Source organism: Dendropsophus ebraccatus, chromosome 1 (assembly GCF_027789765.1).
Source record: "Dendropsophus ebraccatus isolate aDenEbr1 chromosome 1, aDenEbr1.pat, whole genome shotgun sequence".
NCBI classification, from domain to species: Eukaryota; Metazoa; Chordata; class Amphibia; order Anura; family Hylidae; genus Dendropsophus; species Dendropsophus ebraccatus.
The window spans coordinates 132,061,377-132,081,964 of record NC_091454.1 but is presented as its reverse complement, the minus strand read 5'-3'; the positions used below and the strand labels follow the sequence as shown (position 1 = coordinate 132,081,964).

The window sequence follows — 20,588 nt, the reverse complement described above, 5'->3', positions numbered from 1 at the left end:
GACTCCATTCTGTGGTTTGCCAGATTTCACCGTCCACCCAAAGAATGAACCCGGCAAACCATAGAATGAAGCCTATGGTAGTAGCGGAGATGCGCAGCCGCCAGAGTCTGCGAGCAGGAGCAAGCTGCGAAATCTGCAACGGTTGTTCAGTCAGGATTGTGTAGTGTGCACATACCCTCACAAAACCCCACCCAAACTGGAGACAAGAGAGTCATACTGTCTCTAGAAGTGGCCATGTTTTTCTAATGCTGGATAACCCCTTTAAGTGCAGCACCTCCTCCATATGAAAAACAGACGGTGCTGGGAGCAAGACCCTTGCCAATTTTATACAGATCCTGATTAGTATTTCACTGCGTTTACACGGAACGATTATCGTGCGAATTCGCACAATAACGATCGATTTCGAACGATAATCGTACGTGTAAACGCAGCGAACGATCAAACGACGAGCGAGAAATCGTTCATTTTGATCTTTTTGATTGAGATATTTGATGTTCTCAAATCGTCGTTGATCGTTCGCAAAAAATTTGCAGATCATTCAGTGTGAACAGTCGTTAACCAATGTGTGAGATAGGCTTTAAGCAATCGCAAAACGAATTTTCCGTACGATATCGTACCGTCTAAACGCTGATCGTTATGAAAAAAAAAATCGGTACTCCGACATCGTTAAACGTACGATCGGGCCAGTTATCGTTTCGTGTAAACGCAGCATTAGCCTTTAGTTTTAGAAAGTTGGATAACCTTTTTAACCTTTTTTTTTGCTAGAGACTCACTGAAGAACAGACCATGGAAAACGGTTATCATGACAACCCAACCCTTGAAGTCATGGAGACCTCCCCTGAGATGCAGGAAAAAAAAGGTGGCCCTAATGGAGAACTTGGGGACAGCTGGATTGTTCCCCTTGACAACCTTACAAGAGAAGATTTTGATGAAGAGGAGGATACCCACTTATAAAGCAAGTGAACACCAATAAAACTAATTGAAAAAATACCAATACAAAGTGCATTAAATCATTGGAAAAAAAGAGAAAGAAAACCCCACATGTAATGGAGGCTCCACACAGACCAGCTATTTCTGCCTCTTCCCCTGTCCCACACATGGCAATGGCTGGGAGAATGTCATTCATTGAAATTGGTATGAATTTAATTGCTGCCTTTGATGCCTTGTCACAGACTACAGAAGAGAACAGCTGTTCCATGATACTGATGACAGCAATGTTATCTGTTTGGAAATATATTCGGATATGAACTAAAGTTTGGACTCTACCATGGTATTCTTTAAGCAATAAGATGACATTTATTTAATGCATTCATAAACAGGGGTAAATAGGTTATTGGATTTCATAAACTACTTTCACAAAGATTCATTTGAATGAATCCACATTTCTCAGTGAATTGTCCCAGTTTTCATTAGAGCATCAAGTATTTAAGGAAAGTTAATGAAATGTGAATATGGGTGTATATATAACTTTATAAAACTACTTCATACTGTTTTACTGTATACACATGTATTATCCACCAGAACAGTAATAGATATAGTCTCCAGGCAATCAGCCAACAATGCATTACTAACCACACTTAGCTAGGTAAACCAGTCATCCACAACAGACTACAGAGGTTGAGTATTTTAATAACTGAAATACATTACTAGCTTATTTCTTATAGAAATGGCTAATGAGTGAAGATTGTAAGAAGGCATAATCTGCCTTAAGAGCCTTACTTCATCTTACAAGCACCCTATGTACAAAGAGCTGCCTCTTTGTTTAAGGTCTATTCAAACGTAAAGGAAAAGAAATGTTAACTAGAGAATGTGTATTGTGCCATCTGTTCAGGATATCCTCAGTTGTCAATTGGGTAGAAATGATATAGGCAGAATATGACCTAGCCACAATAAAACTAATGTGGCATGTACAGATTTATTTTTTTCTATGATAGGCAGTGGTGCACTATGGGTGAGAACGTCACCTAAGGTAGCCTCTACGCAGGGGGCAGCATAGTGGTGGATACACATTCCATCCCTCCAAGAGGAGGGAAATAAGTTTGCAGAACCTGTGATAAAAGGAGGCTTAAAGGGACATGCTTTATATGTTTTGTTGCACTGGATGTGGATAAAAATGCAGCGTAGTCCATACAATCAGAATACATCTAGAATCTCCAAATAATACCGTCCACTACAATAAGGTTCCAGTTATATGGGTCATGATACTTCTTGTGCATCTATGTAGTCTAAATCAATATCTTATCTGAATCTAGTCAATATTATAGCTGCAGATATTTCCTTTAACCCATACATCCTGCAGAATCACACCAGCAGTAAACATCCAAAACAAAAAGTTTGTTCTATTCTAGAAACACGTAACTAACCCAGGGCAATAATGTTGTGCATTTGTTTTCTCAGTAACATGTCCATACTACTTAATGCATTATTGTTACTTATTGTCCTCTGAGAGTCTCATAGTATATAGCAATGACATTTCTCTAGGACTGTAACCATAGACCACACATGCTTCCTCTTCACTAAACAGTGTGTTGGCAACTATTCATTAATTTTAGCTAGCACAGTTCACAAAAAAGAAAAAAAAATCTTACATTATAGAATTTATTTTACAGAAAATTTCATTAGTCTCAGGTGGGCACGTGACATTACTGTAATTTTCTTTTTGTAATAACTTCTTGCTTCATCTTTAAAACTTGGTAACAAGTTGACAATGATACATGCAGATGATATCAGCTTGCGGAGCTTAGGTTATTGGGCCATTTTAACGCAACCTGCTTCTTATGGGATATTTTATCTTTTAAGGCCAAACTTTACCAGAGAGAGCAGTGGGTCTCGGTTGTTAGGACCTGACCTACTGGATAAGCACTGTAAATAATTACTTTTTTTACTTTTTTTTTTAATATGAGTATATGGTATACTTTTTTATTATTTCGATGGAGCATGAAGAAGCAGTTATCTGCTCACCTATAATGTACTCCTAACAGCATGATTGCTCCTGCTAAAAGCAAGGCAAGAGTGATTAGAAGCTAAAGCAGCACAGCCACGGAGATTTCCAGTACCCTGCTGCACTCCATAGGCAGACTATAGTGCCAAGGGCAACCCATAGGGAATTTGATTTCTCCACAACTTTGTTCTGGAGCTCCTCATTACTTCTGTTTACTAGAGGTGAGAAACCATTAAGGATTCACTGCACTCCCTTCCCTACACAACAGGAGGTCACACAAGACCATATTTTTAAGAAAAAGGGAGGGGCATTAAAGAGACTCTGTACCCACAATCTGATCCCCCCAAACCGCTAGTATTGTCATATAGCTGGTTTTAATCCAAGATCTTTCCTGGGGTCCGTTTGGCAGGTGATGCAGTTATTGTCCTAAAAAATAACACTTAAACTTTCAGCCCTGCGTCAAATTGGCATGGCCTAGAGTGTGTGTGCCCAAGCCTTGCAGCACCTCTCTGTCCCTTCTCCCCATTCGGAATGCCCTGGGCAGTATTTCTCCTATTCATCATTTGTGTGAACACTGCACATGGGCCTTAACGATCCAGCACATTCGCAGTGTTCAGGCAGGTGAATCCTGCCCAGGGCATTTCTAATGATGAGGAGGTTGAGGAGACGAAACGGAGAGGCGGTGCAAGGCTTGGGCTTACACACACTCTAGGGGTTCATTTAAACAGAAAGATATCTGACAGATTATCTGCCAAAGATTTCAAGCCAAAACCAGAAAAAGACTATAAACAGAACAGGTCATAAAGGAAAGCCTGACATTTCCCCTCTTTTCAAATCCATTTCTGGCTTTAGCTTCAAATCTTTGGCAGATAATCTGTCAGATAATCTTTCTGTGTAAATGGACCCTAGGGCATGACAATTTGACACATGGCTGCAGGTTTAAAAGTTTTTTTTTTTAGGTCAATAACTGAATCATCTGCCGAACGGACACCAGGACAGATGTTGTATTAAAAGCAGCTATCCGACAATACTAGCGGTTTGGGGGGGGGGGGAGATTGTGGGTACAGTGTCACTTTAAGCTGAAATAGACATTCTAAGAATGCACTGAATTTTCCCCTCTGACTGACAGGGACAGTGTGGAGGATATGCTTGGGTAATTGCAAATATAGAGGCATTCCTTTAGGACAGTTGATCACTGTAGATGAGGCTCATGTGAAGAATGAGTTTTATATGTAAATGAGAAAACGTGAAAATCTTCCCTATGGCACATTTTTTTTTGTACAAAACTTTTACCAAATATTTAACAGGATGCTAAAAATTGTAGCTATAAGAAGGCATAGTAATATCTTTGTGAAGAAAATTCACTTTGCACTGTCAGCATTACCAATACAAAATGTGGTCAAAGGGAAGAATTGCCCCATGATTAGAATATTGATGGCAACTTTGTTTTTTTTTATTTCATTTTTGTTAGTTATTGAATGTTTTATAATAGGAACAGGGGTCTGTTACACACTGGAAATGACAGAACTGGATTGTTATACTAGTTATATACTGAAATGTATGAATATGTATAATAAACATCTGATTCAGAGGAATGTGTTGTGTTTTCTTTTTGTAATGATACATGTTAAAATCATGTAGCAGCACACATAAGGCTGTTTCATTGCAGTACTGCTGCAACAATACAATTAAACTGTACTTTGTGAACAAAGCCTAAATCTATAAATGGGCAGATTACATGCACAGTATAAACACAATGCTTGTAAATGCAGCTGCTCAGTCAATAGAGTTGCCAAGCAGCCACCTGAAGCATTTAAGATTCTGTACAAGGGAAACCAGCAGAAGTAGGAATACCTTTTACTGGACATAGTATGAAAGGTGGACAGTGATACAAAACAGAAATAATTACATTAAAGTAGATGGACAAATTGTATAAGGGTGCCTTCACATGTATCGTATCGCTGTGTATTTATCGCTGCAAATTTCTCGCACATAAATCCACAAAAACATACATCAACTGTTACCTAAATCCAGTGCTGATCTTCTGCTGTCCATGGTGCAAATAAGCAGCAGTCAGCGAGATTGGTGCTCACTTGCAGTGCCTTTATACAGCACAAAAGAAATCTAGCGGCCATTCTGCACAAATGAACCCTGTATCATTTGTGTAGCCATTATTATTGGCCTCACATCCCCTGTTTACACAGGGAGATATGTGGCTGATAAACAATCATTTCACAGGCTTGCTCCAAAGATGCGATCAGATGACAAACAGGCATTTTCCTGCTCCATAGCTAATCACTGACACTTTTACATATGCCGATTATATTAGCCAGATGAGCCTTGCTAGCAAAGCTCTTTGCTGATAATTAGCCTGTATAAAATGACCCTTAGCCTCTTTACCTTCTTTCATTGACATCACTGCTCAAGCTACTAAACAGTACTTGTCAAAGGAGGAAGGGAGAGCAGTTCTCTCAACTAACCACCTAATGTATAAGGAAGCCTCCCAACAAGAAAGAGAATATCAGAACAGAAGGATTGGACATGCTGGATTTTAACAGCAGAACCTTTAAATTTTGAGGAGATACAATAAGCTGTCAGCAGGGCTTTCGGGCAACAGCTTACCTCCCCTCTCCACATTCAGAAAACAGGAATGCTTGGCTGTGCCAAACATTCGTGTGTGGAGTGAACTAGAGAGACAACAGTCCCTTACAGCTATTTAAAGTGTATGGACACCTTAAAGGGAACCAATCCGCCCGATTTGGTTCCCTGCATCACTGTATAAAGTTGCTGTGCAGCTTGCAGGCATGTACCGGCAACTTTATACAGGAGAAAAGTCAGGATTATGACTTACCGATAATACGGTTTTCATGAGTCCATCATGACAGCACACCTGGAGATTGGACCCCAGGTCCTAATGGGAACAGGAAACACAGAAAACAGCCCCTCCCCTCAGCCCCTCAGTGTTTACCAATTACTTAGAACATAGCAACACTACATATAGGGGGGGGGGGGGGGTAATAACGGGTGCTGTCATGATGGACTCATGAAAACCGTATTATCGGTAAGTCATTATCCTGACTTTTCACTTCGTCCAATCATGACAGCACACCTGGAGACATACTAGATAATACACGTTAGGGAGGGACCACCGCCTGCAGCAACTTTTGCCCGAAAGATAGATCTTGGGAGAATGCTTCATCAAGCTTGTAGTGCCGTTAGAAAGTATATGGAGTAGCCCTGGTGGCCCCTTACAGATCTGCTCTATAGAGGCTGATGATTTTTCCGCCCAGGAGACAGACATGGCTCTTGTAGAGTGGGCTTTTAATCCTTCCGGGATGTCCTTTCCTGAGGCTTTATCGCTTTCGCCTATGGAAAGTTTCAACCACCTGGCAATAGAGGCCTTGGAGGCTTTTTACCCTTGTTAGGGCTCTGAAACTGGAGTAGTAGTAGGTTTTGGTCTTTTCTCCAGTCCTTTGTCACTTTCAAGTAGGTCAATACTGTCCTTCGCACATCCAGTTTGTGGAAGAGTGCCTCCTTCTCGTTCCTAGGATTGTTGCAGAATGTAGGAAGTACAATATCCTGTGACCTGTGGAAATTAGTCACTACCTTGGGTAGGAAAGCAGATTATTCTGTCTTTGAGCACTGTTAGATATGGTTCTTCAATAGATAGTGCCTGAAGTTCAGAAACCCTTCTCACTGTGGTGATGGCTGTGAGGAAGGTTGTTTTCAAAGTAAGTCATTTTAATGATAGTTCAGATATTGGCTCAAACGGAGGCTTTGTGAGAGCCGAGAGGACAAGGTTAAGATCCCAAGGAGGGAAGAGATTTGAGATCTTCCTACAGCTACAGCTTTGAAGAATCTCTTGACCCACCTATGCTTGGCTATAGAGGAGTCAAAGAAACATCCCAAAGCTGCCGTCTAAACCCTTAAGGTGCTAAGGGCTAATCCCTTATCAAGACCATCTTGGAGAAAATCCAATATCTGTGGGATGTTCGGATTGAGTGGATCTGGAGGAGAGTCTTTACACCAGCTAAAGAACCTTCTCCAATATTTTAGGTAGATTGATGAGGTAACAACTTTTTTTCTCTTTAGCATGGTAGAGACTTTCGGGGACAGACCTTTTTTCAATAAGTATGACCTCTCAGAAGCCAGGCAGATGGCTTATATCTGGATGATTTAGAGGTCCCTGGGACAGCAGATTCTTCTCTTGAGGAAGTAGAATTGGCCTCTCTACACAAAGGTCTTTTAGGAGGGAGAACCAACCTCTTTTGGGCCACAGTGGAGCTATGAATATGACTCAAGCATGCTCCGCCTGGATCTTTTGTAGAGCTCTCGATATTAATGGAAGCGGAGGAAACACGTATAGCAGGCTTTGATCCCAGGGTGGCTGAAGAGCATCTACTGCACTTTTTTCAGATTCCTCTGCGCCAGACTCCTTAGCAGATGATAGAATATTCTCATCTGAGTCAGAATCAGAGATAATCCTTCTGGCCCTTTTAGGAGGGAGTTCAGGAAAATGGGAGCACTCTTTAGACAAGGCAGCAGAGACTGAGGCTTGAACCTGGTTTGTAATTACATCCCTCAGTTGATCGATTAACCCTTTGAGGACCAGGCCCAAAATGACCCAGTGGACCGCAAAAATTTTGATCTTTGCGCTTTCGTTTTTCCCTCCTCCCCTTGTAAGAGCTCTAGCACTTTCAGTTTTCTATCTACAAGGCCATGTAATGGCTTGTTTGTTACAGGAATAGTTGTACTTTGTAATGGCGTCTTTCATTTTACCATAACATGTATTAAATAATAAAATGGGCCTATTGTGACGCTTGTAACAGTTTTATTTTTTCACCTATGGGGCTGTATGGGGTGTAATTTTTTTCGCCATGATCTCTAGTTTTTATTAATACCATATTTGTGAAGATTGGACGTTTTGATCACTTTTTATTAATTTTTTTTAATATATAAATGTAACAAAATCTGTAATCCATGCACTTTTTTCCCTCTTTTAGTGCACGCCGTTCACCGTTCGCAATGACTCATTATATTTTAATAGATCGGACAATTACGCACACTACGGTATATTATATGTTTATTTATTTTTATATGTTTTATTTATATAATGGGAAATGGGGGTAATTTCAACTTTTATTGGGGGAGGGGTTTTGGGGTAGTGTGTTAGTGATTTTAACTTTTTTGGGGGGGACTTGTACATTCATTATTCACACCGATCATTGCTATGCCATAGACATAGCATTGTTCAGCGTTATCGGCGCTCTGCTCATTGAGTCTGCCTTTGCAGGCCGTGACCAGAGCGCCGATCGGACCGCACGGAGGAAGGTGAGAGACCTCCGGCAGTCAATTTTAACGATCAGGACCCCCGCAGTTACAGGGGTTAATATCACGCTGCAGCGTGTCATAATGGTGAGGTGGCGGCTGCTGATTGCAGCCAGCCCCCACCTGCTATGAAGCGCGCACCACTCCGGAGCGTGCTTCATAGCTCAGGACGTACCGGTACGTCCAGGGTTGTCTGGGGACAGACTTCCAGGATGTACCGGTACGTCCTAGGTCGTCTAGGGGTTAAAGAAGGAGTCTCCTGTTTGACTACTTTTGTGGTACAGGCATCACACAACAATTTGGCTTAATTCTCAGGAAGATGTTCGCCACAGATGGCACAAGTTTTCTGACATTTGAGGCTCTTCTTGGCTTCCTGGTCTCTCTAAGGAGAGAGGGGAAACCAATTAGATGCCTGTATTAAAAAAGTAAGTGAACCCTTAAGGGACCGTTACTCACTGGGCTGGGGGAAGAGCTGAGCTCTGCAGAGTCTGGGCGGGATGCAGACCGTCCATCCATGGTAGCACAGGAGAGGGTAGGAGCACAGCCTCCTCTTACCTTTATAGCAGACCTCAGACCAGCCGTTTGAATTTGGCGCCAAATCACGGCACCGGTGTCCCGGCTTCCACGCTATCCCCGCTCGGCGGCATCTCTCAACGAGCGGCGCACGCCGCCGCCACCCGGGACCCAGAAGTGACCGAGGGAACAGCATAAGCACAACTGCGGCCTGGCATAGAACCACCACGCTGGTCTCTCCGGCCGCATAAACCCCCGTGGAGTGCTGCAGCCGGAGGAACCAGGAGGCACAGAATCGCGCGGCCTCAGGGAGAGGGGACACAGAAGAACTGACTTCCGGCCACCTGCCAGACCCCCTGATCAGAAGGTAATAACCCTCAGTGTTTTCCTGTTCCCATTCGGAACAGTGCGCAGAGGGGCTGAGGGTAGGGGCTGCTTTTTCACCTCTCTGTGTTTCCTGTTCCCATTAGGACCAGGGGTCCAATCTCCAGGTGTGCTGTTATGATTGGACAAAGTGAAAATGAAGTTATAATGCTCAGGCGCGCAGCAGGCAAAGACGGTCAGGTAGTCATCGGGGGAACTCCAGCGAGTGTGTAGTCGTCGCTTATCTGAGGGCTGTGATAAAGCACATTACGTGCAAAAACAGCTGTCGCCTTGTGTCTTATTCGCTCCATGTAACTTGCTGGTAATGGAATAAAGAAATCAAAGTGTTTTTGCTACGAGCGGTGAGTGCCATTTTTGTTTACTACTGACTCTGTCTTTCATAGTAGAGCACTACCTGTAGCATACTCTGAAATCAGCATTCACATTGATGGATTGGGTCGATCAGGGAGAGTGGTGGTAGTGCAGAGGAAGCTCTTAGCTGAAGATTGTGATTGGACCATCATACAATGATATCAAGTATCAGCCCATCATATTGCACAATAACCCTTGTGCCATAAAGTGCTATTATGTAAATAATTAAGCATAATAACCCGTATGCCAAGAAAGTGTAATTTTTTATAAATATATATGGAGGTGTTGGTAATTACAACCCACCACCTCAACATTTTTCCTTTCCTCTGGTCCTTCGCTGTGGAACTGCCAGGGCAGCAGAATTCTTTTATAGAGTACCTCCAACCAAAAACTGGCCGAAATTCTATGATAAAAGGATACTCCTCTCCGGATAAAATTATATCCCTACAGTTCTCCCTGCCTCTTTCACTAGTGGAGCACTCACCCTTATAAGGGTGACCCTGCAGACTGTCCACTACAGTTTAGCCAAATCATATGCCTAGGTACATGCCCAAATGCGTTTTCTCCAATGTTAATTGGTAATCAGTGGGTATAATAAGATTTAATAGTATATGACCAGCATCAGAGAGATTGCAGAAACTGCCAAACAAAAAAGCCTATATGCCAAAAACCCTGATTACATTATCCTGCATTATAAAGTAATTGAATACTCATACGCATTCTCATAATAAAGTCAGAGAAGAGAAAAATGTTAAACAGTAAGGAGATTTTTTTTATATAAACAGGAATACACAGGAGAAATTCTGAAAATTATGTACATCATTTATTTTTCACACAGGTTTGGTACACGCTGGAAGGAAATAATAGGGTGATTTATGAATTTGTTCCAGGTACAAGAGCAGTTTGACAAAATGGTGAAACACAGTAGATGTATATGATTTAAGCGCAGAAGCGTCAGGATTGATGGAAGCTGGAACAGCATGATTTATATAATCGGCAATCAGCACCAGTTCATCCTGTAACAGAATCAGAAGCCTCATGAACTGGCACTTTACTTTCTTAAAAGCTGCCTCACCTCTGTAATTTCAAGTAAGGTATACTTATAAAATGTACTGTCCTCGGGCAGCCAGATAAGTAATAATTAGCATGATTGATATCATTCGCACTGAAACATGTGGCACTAACTGATGTTGCCAGCTTCTAGTCTGACTGCAAAAGTTCATGAACACACCAACCCACTGGATGTTGAAGACACCTGCACCTTAAGGCTTGTAGAAATTTAGTATATGTAAATGTTCTTTATAGAGAGAGTTAAAATTACATCATATCTAAAAATCTGGGCAAAATAAGCATTGCAATCTGCATTACAGTACAGCATTTGTACTTCTACTTAGTAGTAATCAGAAACATTTGCCAGGCCCATATTCTTAACAGCTTTAAGAGGTGTTCTGGTACTTTTTATGTAATGATAGGGCTGCTGTAAAATAGAAAAAAAAAAAAGTCATACCCTGGTTACCCGCAGAGTGTGTTGGGAGGACCAGTCAAACGGTTCACATTTAGCAACATCCTCTGAACCGTTGGCATTTGATTCCCTGTGACTGCTGAAGTTGGATGCAGTCCTAAGCCTTCCAGGACAACATGGATACAGCCTATGTCTGTATTCATGTTTTCCCATTTCTTTCTAGGGCAGCATCCAATTTCTGCAGCCACAGGAAATCAAATACTAAGTTTTTGGGTTCAGAGAACGTTTCCGACCCTGAACAAAATCGACGGCTCTGCACAAAACTACCCACAGCTCCTGTTGCAGATTCTTCAATTTAGAAGCAGGGAGAATGATTGAGCAGCAGGGAATCAGACAGAGCTGCAACCTGAGGGCTAGACAAGTTTTTTTTTTCTCCTTTTATACAGAGCAACACCTGCATTGCAAAAAAAAAATAAAGTCAGGGTTAGTTCAAGATAAGTATTGCCGTAGATTGAATCTATGTGACGTGGGCAACGGTGGTTAAAAGCAGCTCACTTAATTTTGAACACAGGTCACTAACTTTGAAAGGCTTTACAAACCTAGTGGGCGATAGATCATCATAAGAATAATCCCGAAATTAGGCTATATACAGATTGAACATTACAGTGGCTCCATTTCTGCGTACTGGGTGGTAAGGTACTCCAAACATTCAGCAATCTATACAAGCTTACTTGTGCATATAAGTAACATCACTCAGTTCTTCCGAAAAGGTGTGAGTGTACAGTATCAAGTACGCTTGATTTATAAAGGAGACTGTCAAAAAGATCAGGCAGTGCTAAAGCAAAATAGGTATTAAACAAGATATACATATATTAGTGATGTTTAGAGGGAATCCCACTTTCATGGTGGTTTGCAAGAGTGTACTCCAGTGCTGGCTTAAAATTCTGTTTATGAGAGTGAAAGATAATCCCAATAAAGAAAAATGCTCTATAAACTTCCGTTTAACAATTTTTCCTAAAATATTTTCTATTAAACCGAAAATCCAAATTTTTGACATCTTAGTGCTATTAAAGAAAACAAGGAAATACCCATGTTTTATAAAAAAAACAAACAAACAAAAAAAAAAAAACACAGAAGCCACCATCTATTACATGCTCATAACTGCACCAAAAGTGGTTTAGTGTATTATTGTATTATGTACTCTTTGCAGTCTTGCCATAACAATATTCTATTTGTGGTTTTACCATATAAAAATCCCACATAATGGTGCCGTTCTTTTTCTGTCCTATATAACTTTAGCTCTGTTACATCTGTTAACATCTGTCTACAATTATTAATCTCAGTCTCCAGGCCTTCTGTAGACATACTGAATATGTAGTTCAGTACTTCTAGATTCTATTGGGATATTAATGCAAACTCCATAACTAGGGTTATACTGTACTTTTTCAACCTAGAATTATAGTGTTCTATTTACTGTTTTTTTGTGTACATTTACTCTAGATACACCCTGACATACCTAGCCTAACAAGGTATAGGATGAGCAGGACATGAGGATGACAGAATAGCAGCACCTCTGATTTGTGTGTATGCGTTATTTCCCAGCAATTAGTCCACAAAATTCACTATGACAATACAAGCCTGCTCTATACAGGTCTTATGTAAGTCACACATTTAATATTGACTCATTTGGCTTAAAAATGTATTCCCAGTTTAACTAGCAGAAACTTGTAGGGCTCTAGTGCATATCCAATGCAGACTTGACTCCCATTGCTGACAGCTTGTTGTCTAGGTACACTTTAGAAACATGGAAAATGTATGGAAATATTTACAAATTGTATTCTACAAAAGTAATCATATCGGTACACAATAACAAAATATTACAAAGCATAGTCATGACCTGCATACAAGGGGAAACTAACTGGTGAATGAAAACATGCCAGCTTCTATCAGACACAGCCCTCTGCTACAAAATGTAGACATTTCCGGCTATTAAGACCCAAGTCCCACAACTGTTGAAAATAAGTCATTTAGTCCATATGTTACTGTATGTATGTACTGTATGTACTGTCTTGTCAATATGTGTGCTCCCATCTATTATTTTATCTTATACATTGCAGATCTAAGTACAGATTAAGGCTATATTCACACGCTGTAAACGACCGGCCGGAAGATCTTTCCGGCTGCACGGTTCTGATGTGGGTGCATCAGCGCGCCAGCATTAGAACTTCACATAGCACGCAAAGCAAGCGTCCGGAGCCGCTCGCTTCCTTGTGTGAACTGACAGGTCTTTCTGCGGCCGTAATTCATTGAATTGCGGCCACAGAAAACTGATATGTCAGTTATTTCTGGGTCCGCATGGGATCCCGGCCAGAGCGTATACGATGTGTATATGAAGTAGAGGCATTGTTCCACCCCGCACAAAGTACAGCCGTTGTTGCCGATGGCAACAACAGCCGTACTTTTACGTAGTAAGAACATAGCCTAAACACTGCCCGAGGTCAGCAGAGCCTCAAAATATTGATGTATAAGGAGACTCCAGCTACTCTTAGGCACATATTCTGCACTTTATCTATTACACCAGTCGCAGCCCTCCAGCTGTTGCAAAACTACAATTCTCATGATGCCCGGACAGCCAAAGCTTCAGCTGTCCAGGCATGATGGGAATTGCTATTTTGCAACAGCTGGAGGGACGAACTTTGACACCTGTGCTCTACAATAGAATGGCAATTGTATACAGATGTATTTTGGTCAGTATTTTGTACAAGTATTTGTAAAACAAATCCAAAGTAAGGAGGGCGTACAAGTCTTACCATTATGGCTTCTCTGTATATGTTCCACTCCTTATTCTGGCTAACAAATGCTGAAATTAAATACTGAAGAAAATACTGGTGTGTGAAAGTAATACTGAGATGAAAAACAATGGTCTAAGAAATAGAAATGAACCTCTTGACTACTTTAAATTGCTAAAGTTCACTGCATTCACTTGTCAATGGCCATCATGTAAGTTGGGCACAGAACTATCAAACTGCAAATAAAAAAAATAAAAAATAAAAGTCTAGTGACAAAAAGAAAACCAATTCAGAGGTTTGTTACTTTTCTTTAGATCAGCAGCAATAGCTTTTAAACTAACAGTTAAGAGCATAATACATATGAGTGATGACTTGTGATTAGCCACTATGGCCCATAAGGCTAGGATTTCTAAAAGACATTTCTGATACATCAGGATTTGCATTTAAAATCATACTGTCAGTTCTTTGTCATGCTCAGAGCTCAGTGCTCAGCTTCCAGGACTATACCTTGCAATGAGTATGAGTATGACAGAGCTGACAGACTGCCTGCAAAACGTGTTCCTGTTATAGGGGTACTCCGGGAGGGCTTTTTTTACTATGGCCAGGGAATTGGATAAAGGGAACGACGTCCACTTACATCCCCTATCCAGCAAGAGTCCCGCATTGTGCTGCTCAGGACTGTGGTGCCCAGTCGCTTCCTGGTCTGTGATGTGGTTTTATACGTGATGTTTCCAGCCCGCTCAGCCATTTAGCGGCAGAGGCAGGTTTCTGCTACAGCTGCTGAATGGCTGAGAGGGCTGGAAACGTCATGTCCCAAGCCGCGTGGATGTCACGGCCTTCATCCACCCCTGCCTGAAGTACCCCTTTAAGATTTAACATATACCTCTTGAAATTCTAAGTGAAGTCACTAGTCAAGTCAGAGATGTGAGTCTCAGTATTTCCATTTGAGTTCTGGGAAGCAGCCTTACAAAAGTTTTAAACACTGCATTTTCAACAGTGATAAACAACATCCATCTAACCCTAGTTCATTAGAAAGCGTTGTCACTGTTATTACACATTCATAGGCCAAGTTTTGGTAATATGGAACATGCCACAGCAGTACTTTGACTTTAAAACTCTTCATGCATTTAGAGTTTAGGGAGTTCTGAGTAAATGGTGCAGACTACAAGCCCTGTACTGGCGGTAACAGCTTGCCCCTCCACTTCTTGTCCCAAATAACGTATTGGAAGGGTTATGTGCTCAATATACATAGACTATGAATAAATAAGCACTATGATCTGCAACTCAAAATATTACACAATAACTATTGTTACATTTGGCTTAGAACTCAGTTTCGTACAACCTACAATTTTATATTCAAAGTAAAGGCTGTAAAAACTCAAAATAAAAAAGAAAAGTATATTTATATTCACATTCTTTATACAGATAATACAGTAGCTGTACAGAGGTCTTCCTTCTTGTAATCATCTTTAACGTTTTTGCTTCATTTCTATGTGTTACCTTAGTAAAGATAGGAAAAACTATAACATGGACCTATCCTCTTATTGTTAAAAAAAAAACAAAAAAAAAAAACGAAAACTTCACCATGAATAAGAGAATCTTTTAGAGAAAGGAAAACTTAGATAAAAAGGGGAAGAAAGTAAGCTACTACCTTATATTTAGGCATCTCAAAAACAGGGCGGGGTGAAATCAAATTGCAACCACTGCTTAAATTACACCTTAAGCAGCAAGACAACCCTAACCCTATAGAAATGAGCATTTTCCATTACACAACGTTCACTCTGATGTGCACATGTTGCATTTTAACTTCAGTTCCACTTATATTTAACAATTAACAGTATTGTGTTCATCTCCTTTTTCAGAGAAGTTCTTCACAGTGTAATAAGATCAACCAGATTGCCTTTAGGTGGCGTCATACTGTCTGGGAAGAAGTTGACAAGTGTATCAAAGAGCTGTGTCCTCTGAGCGTATGTGTGATCAACATCTGAGAATCCTGGGTATTATATAAAAATAAAAAGAAAAGAAAACATTTCAGCAAGTAAAAGGCACAGGAATCAATTACTGTACAGACAAACTTTAAAGACTGTAATAATCTCTATTCTTTCTAGCAAAATTAGCATTGATTTCACACAGTTTAACTAAATTACCAAATGATCTGCTATTGAATTATAATTCATTATATAACAAGCAATAGCTTAAAAATATTAAAGTAGTGTACAATTTAGTGGCGCAAAAGAAAGCTTAGCTTTATATTTCAAAAACAAAAATGCATCAAGAATGTACTTATGTACGTGTATTACCCTTGCTAGTATGCTCTGTTGGGGCAAACAGACTTCAGAGGCATATCAAGCATTACACGCACATAGATTTACTTAAAGGGGTTGTCCAGCGAAAATCTTTTTCTTTCAAATCAACTGGTTTCAGAAAGTTATATAGATTTGTAATTTACTTTACTAAATCTAAAGTGTTCCCATACTTATTAGCTGCTGTATGTCATGCAGGAAAGGTTTTATTTTCAGTCTGACACAGTGCTCTCTGATGACATCTCTAACTGAGACAGGAACTGTCCAGAGCAGGAGAGGTTTTCTATGGGGATTTGCTACTGCTCTGGACAGTTCCTGCCTCGGCCAGAGATGACAGCAGAGAGCACTGTCAGACTAAAAAATAAAACAACATTTCCTGAAGGACATATAGCAGTTGATAAGTATGGCAAGAATTAAGATTTTTTTTTTTTAATAGAAGTAAATTACAAATCTATATACTTTTCTGACACCAGTTGATTTGAAAGAGAAGATTTTTGCTGTACAACCCCTTTAAAATGCCTCTGTAATAGAAATGTTTAGCCAGACACAGCTTTTCTCAGCGACTGCAGAAGCTAGACCTGTGACTAGATACATAATAGATAGGTAGCCATCCTATGACCACCACTTTTATACTAGAGTAATGCCACTACATTGAGCGAAGAGTGGTGGCAGCGGAGGAGCAGGTGCTCTCCCATAGACAGGCTATGACACACTGAGGCAGGATGGATTCCGCCACAGAAATCTGCCTGATTTACTCAGTGTGAACATACCTTTATAAAGTAATGTTGCAGCTGATCTCATAAATTTACTATATTATGTATCAAGTTTTAGTTTATACTGACATTTATTTAACTTACCCAAAGGGGTAAAATCTTTGTTGGATTTAAAAAGTGCAGATGGAAGAAGCTGAAACTGAACACACAAAAGTATTATTCACCGTAAACATGTAAATGAACAGCAGACAGGTCATACATTTACATTATTACAGAGTTTAAAACTACAGGAGCCACACATTGGCTGGGCCCTTCACGGAGGGATATCTGGCTAGTCCTGTGTTTTAAAAGTCTTAAATGAGGTTTAACAGGCTCTTTTTTTACATATTTGTATTTCCCAGGGAACAATGCACCTAGGAATTCACTGTATTGAGCGCTTTAAAAAGCAGCCATCAGTGTTTTCTTTGGCTGGTCTCCCTGAGATCAGTGATCTGTTTCTCTTATGGCTCTACTAGGCATTGCTCCCACCTAGCCAGAAACCTGCTCCACACTGATGAGGGGCAACATCCTGAAACAGCTGTCTGTGGATGGATACCTAGCCTTGTTTTTTCCCTTGTCATTACATTGACATATAGGGCCACTTAATATGGTGGTTCCCTACAGGTATCTCCCCCCCACCCCCTTGGCTGGGTCCTTCCCAGAGGTATATCTGGCTATTCCTGTGTTTTGAGACTCTTAAATGAGACTCCACAGGCTCTTTTTTGCATATTTATATAATTTAAAGTGTCACGGACACTAGAAATAAACTTTTGACATATCAATCATCACTGCTGAGACCCGCTGTGATCAGAAGATATAGCTCATTAGTGCATGGCAGAAGCTTTGTCAACACCCCAACTGTATATCTCCGTTACGGCTCATTTATGCCAGGTAAGTGTCTTAGGCTACATAGATTGATTTAGGGTACATGCCCACTACGGAATCATTACTGAATACCCATTGTGGATTTCGCAGCTGGCACCCGCTTGCGGACTCTGGTGGCCGTGTGGGTCTCCATTCTATGCATGAGCGGATTCCGTTCATTCTTTGGACGGAAGTTGGAATCCGTCCGCGCATAGAATGGAGTCTATGGCACAGGTGGAAATGTGTGTTTTCCGTCGCGATTCCGTAGTGTGCACATACCCTTACGGAGGGGACAAGAAGCGGATCACACTGCTGCTGCACACACTCTCCAGCTAGATGATCTAAACAAAGAAGGTCTAGGCAGTGATCAGTAACTTGTCTGATGACGTGTCAAAAATTATTTCTAGTGACACTGACACTTTAACAACTGTTTTTTTTTTTAACATACTTTACTTCTCTGGTTCTGATTTTTAAGTTACAAGCTATTGAATGCTCTTTAACACATAGCCCTAATTTCAGAACTGTAGGATTCCCACCACCAGATGATGCCCTGTAGGAGATGAATGGACTATTATACAGAGATAAGCTTTGACATTATAGGAATGTCTGCATATACAGAATCCATAAAGGAAGCTGCTAAAGATAAAGCAAATATTTAGAAATGTACTTATTTTATGTAGCATTTATAGGGGTTATCCGTAGAGCAGAAAGGGTCCTACCTTTTCTGCTCTCCGGCGTTGCACTTCTTCCCACTGTCTGTCTCAGTTGGCAATTCAAAGTTTAGTAATTCATAGCTTAATAAAAGCTGAACTCTGACTGGTTGCTATGGACAATTAAAGGGGTTATCTAGGCAGCTTGTTTTTTTATTTTTATATACATATTTAAGCGGCTCAGCATGGAAACCGATGCAGCCACTGATTGGCTAAGCACACCTGTGACGTCATGTTCCCGAACCCAGGAGCACTGGACAGCAGGAACAGGAGCCCTGTCATACAGGTAAATGTGTTTGTTTCTCCTACATTCTCCCTGAGCATGTGTGTATGTATATAGTAAAAAAAAAAAAAAAGTGTGTGTAATATATATATATATATATATATATATATATATATATATATATATACATATACACACACACACTGCCTGGTCAAACCATGTAAGACATTTTCTGATTTTATTCTTCATGCTGTTCTACCAGAAAACAATATAGCCTAATAAACAAAGCTTTCCCACCTCTTTTGTCTCTTCAGGGTCCGAATGATCCACGGTGACAAATAAATCATTCTGCAAATATTTCAATGCACTAATAGGCTCTGTCTGAGCACGTTCTTCAAACCTGTAACAATTATCATTTCATTAGAACAGACTTGTCGATGTTTTATAAATCTATCAAGGTACTGACATGTGAAATGTCCAAAAGGTACATTAGGAACACTTTGCTCCTATTGCTGTGATATTAACAGGCAGACGCATTCAACATGATCATGTTATTATGCATGGGAACATTTTTTTTTTTGCATATCTGATTTAGTAAGGACAAGAATCTTAAAAGCTTTTTTTTTTTTACCTGTGTTTTCTAATGAGGTATTTACAGTGTCTCAACAAGTACTCTTTGGAAGGGCGACATAACTTCAAAGACCAGAAGTCATCTAATCGCATCTTGGGAGAGCATGATTTTCCTGGATTTCCTCCAAAAAGATAATGAACCTACAATATAAAATGAAGAATAAATCACAAACTGTGATAGTTTATCAACACTGTTTGGCATTTGGCGTTAGCTTGTGTTCTAACAGCTTTGACATTCAATGGTTAAAGAGCTGATTGAAGTTAGGCAGTTTAACACAACCGCTACTTTGCTCCTGATCGCAGTGGCAATAGTGAAAACTTTTTCAAAAATGGCAGCATTGCTTCACTGGTAAATACTGATTGCCTTCAAGAAAAAAAATGCATTCATAAAGGAGTCATACCTTATGCAGCTCATCGTAAACCAACTGGTGTGCAAATCTTGGGCAAGGCTCCTCCTCTTGAAGGCTTTTGTTTGGATTTTCTTTTGATGCTTGATCATTCTTATACACACAAGACCTAAAAACACAGAAAACAAATATGGTTGCAACAATTTGCTAAAAGTTCTCTATGACGAGTTAAAATATCTTTTCTAGTAAATTGTATTAAACTAAATGAGGGAAAATGTTATAGGTAGGGAAGACTGAATTTTCAGTAGTGTTGAAGCAATTCGCTAGGCTTGGCAGTCCACTTGTCAGACTGCTTCCTTTGCACTCCATGCTGCTCCGCTCCGGGTGCCTGGAAAATCTGGACCCAGTCCTGGAAAACTTCTCCTAGTTGCCCAGGACTGGATGCAGCTTTTCCAAGCACCTGAAGCGGCATGGAGTCAGCTGGCCAATCACCAAGCCTAGCACTTCACTACTACTGTAAATTCAGTCAGCCCTATTTCCGGGCATTTATTAACCCCTTCAAGACCTGATATTTTCATTTTGTATTTTCATTTTTATCTCCTCACATTCTAAGAGCCATAATGTCCAATCTACAGAGCCATATAAGGGCTTGTTTTTTTCTGGTACCAACTATACTTTGTAATGACACCCCAACTTTTACCATAAAGTATAACGCAAAAACATCACCAATTACTGTGTGGTAAAGCTATGGTACCAGGACGATATTTTACTTTTTTTTTTTTTTTAACTAAAATGTTTTATATTTTCTACATTGTTTTAATATTGCCATATTCTTAGTCATATTCTAGCCCTATAATTTTTTTTATTTTAGGTCTACAGAACGGATTCGGTGGCATTTCTTTGTGCCACGATCAGTATTTTTTCACTGTGGTATAGGTTTGACTTTTTGATCATTTTTTATTAATTTTTATCCTGCAGGTACGCTGACTGT

At 40.3% G+C, this 20,588-nt stretch overlaps 2 protein-coding genes across 2 annotated transcripts in view; one reads left to right on the top strand and one right to left on the bottom strand.

Moving 5' to 3' along the window:
* Positions 1-4,536, top strand: part of PODXL (podocalyxin like) — a 58,796-nt gene extending 54,260 nt beyond the window's left edge. Inside the window, exon 8 of the mRNA XM_069979047.1 lies at positions 766-4,536. Within this exon, the coding sequence (XP_069835148.1) occupies positions 766-954 (189 nt within the window). The 3' untranslated portion in view covers positions 955-4,536. The remainder of the gene's footprint in view (positions 1-765) is intronic.
* A 10,788-nt stretch (positions 4,537-15,324) lies between these two features.
* Positions 15,325-20,588, bottom strand: part of MKLN1 (muskelin 1) — a 54,103-nt gene continuing 48,839 nt past the window's right edge. Inside the window, exons 14-18 of the mRNA XM_069979059.1 lie at positions 19,652-19,766; positions 19,252-19,391; positions 18,918-19,020; positions 16,929-16,983; positions 15,325-15,761 (exon numbers count right to left, since the gene is read on the bottom strand). Of these exons, the coding sequence (XP_069835160.1) occupies positions 15,640-15,761; positions 16,929-16,983; positions 18,918-19,020; positions 19,252-19,391; positions 19,652-19,766 (535 nt within the window). The 3' untranslated portion in view covers positions 15,325-15,639. The remainder of the gene's footprint in view (positions 15,762-16,928; positions 16,984-18,917; positions 19,021-19,251; positions 19,392-19,651; positions 19,767-20,588) is intronic.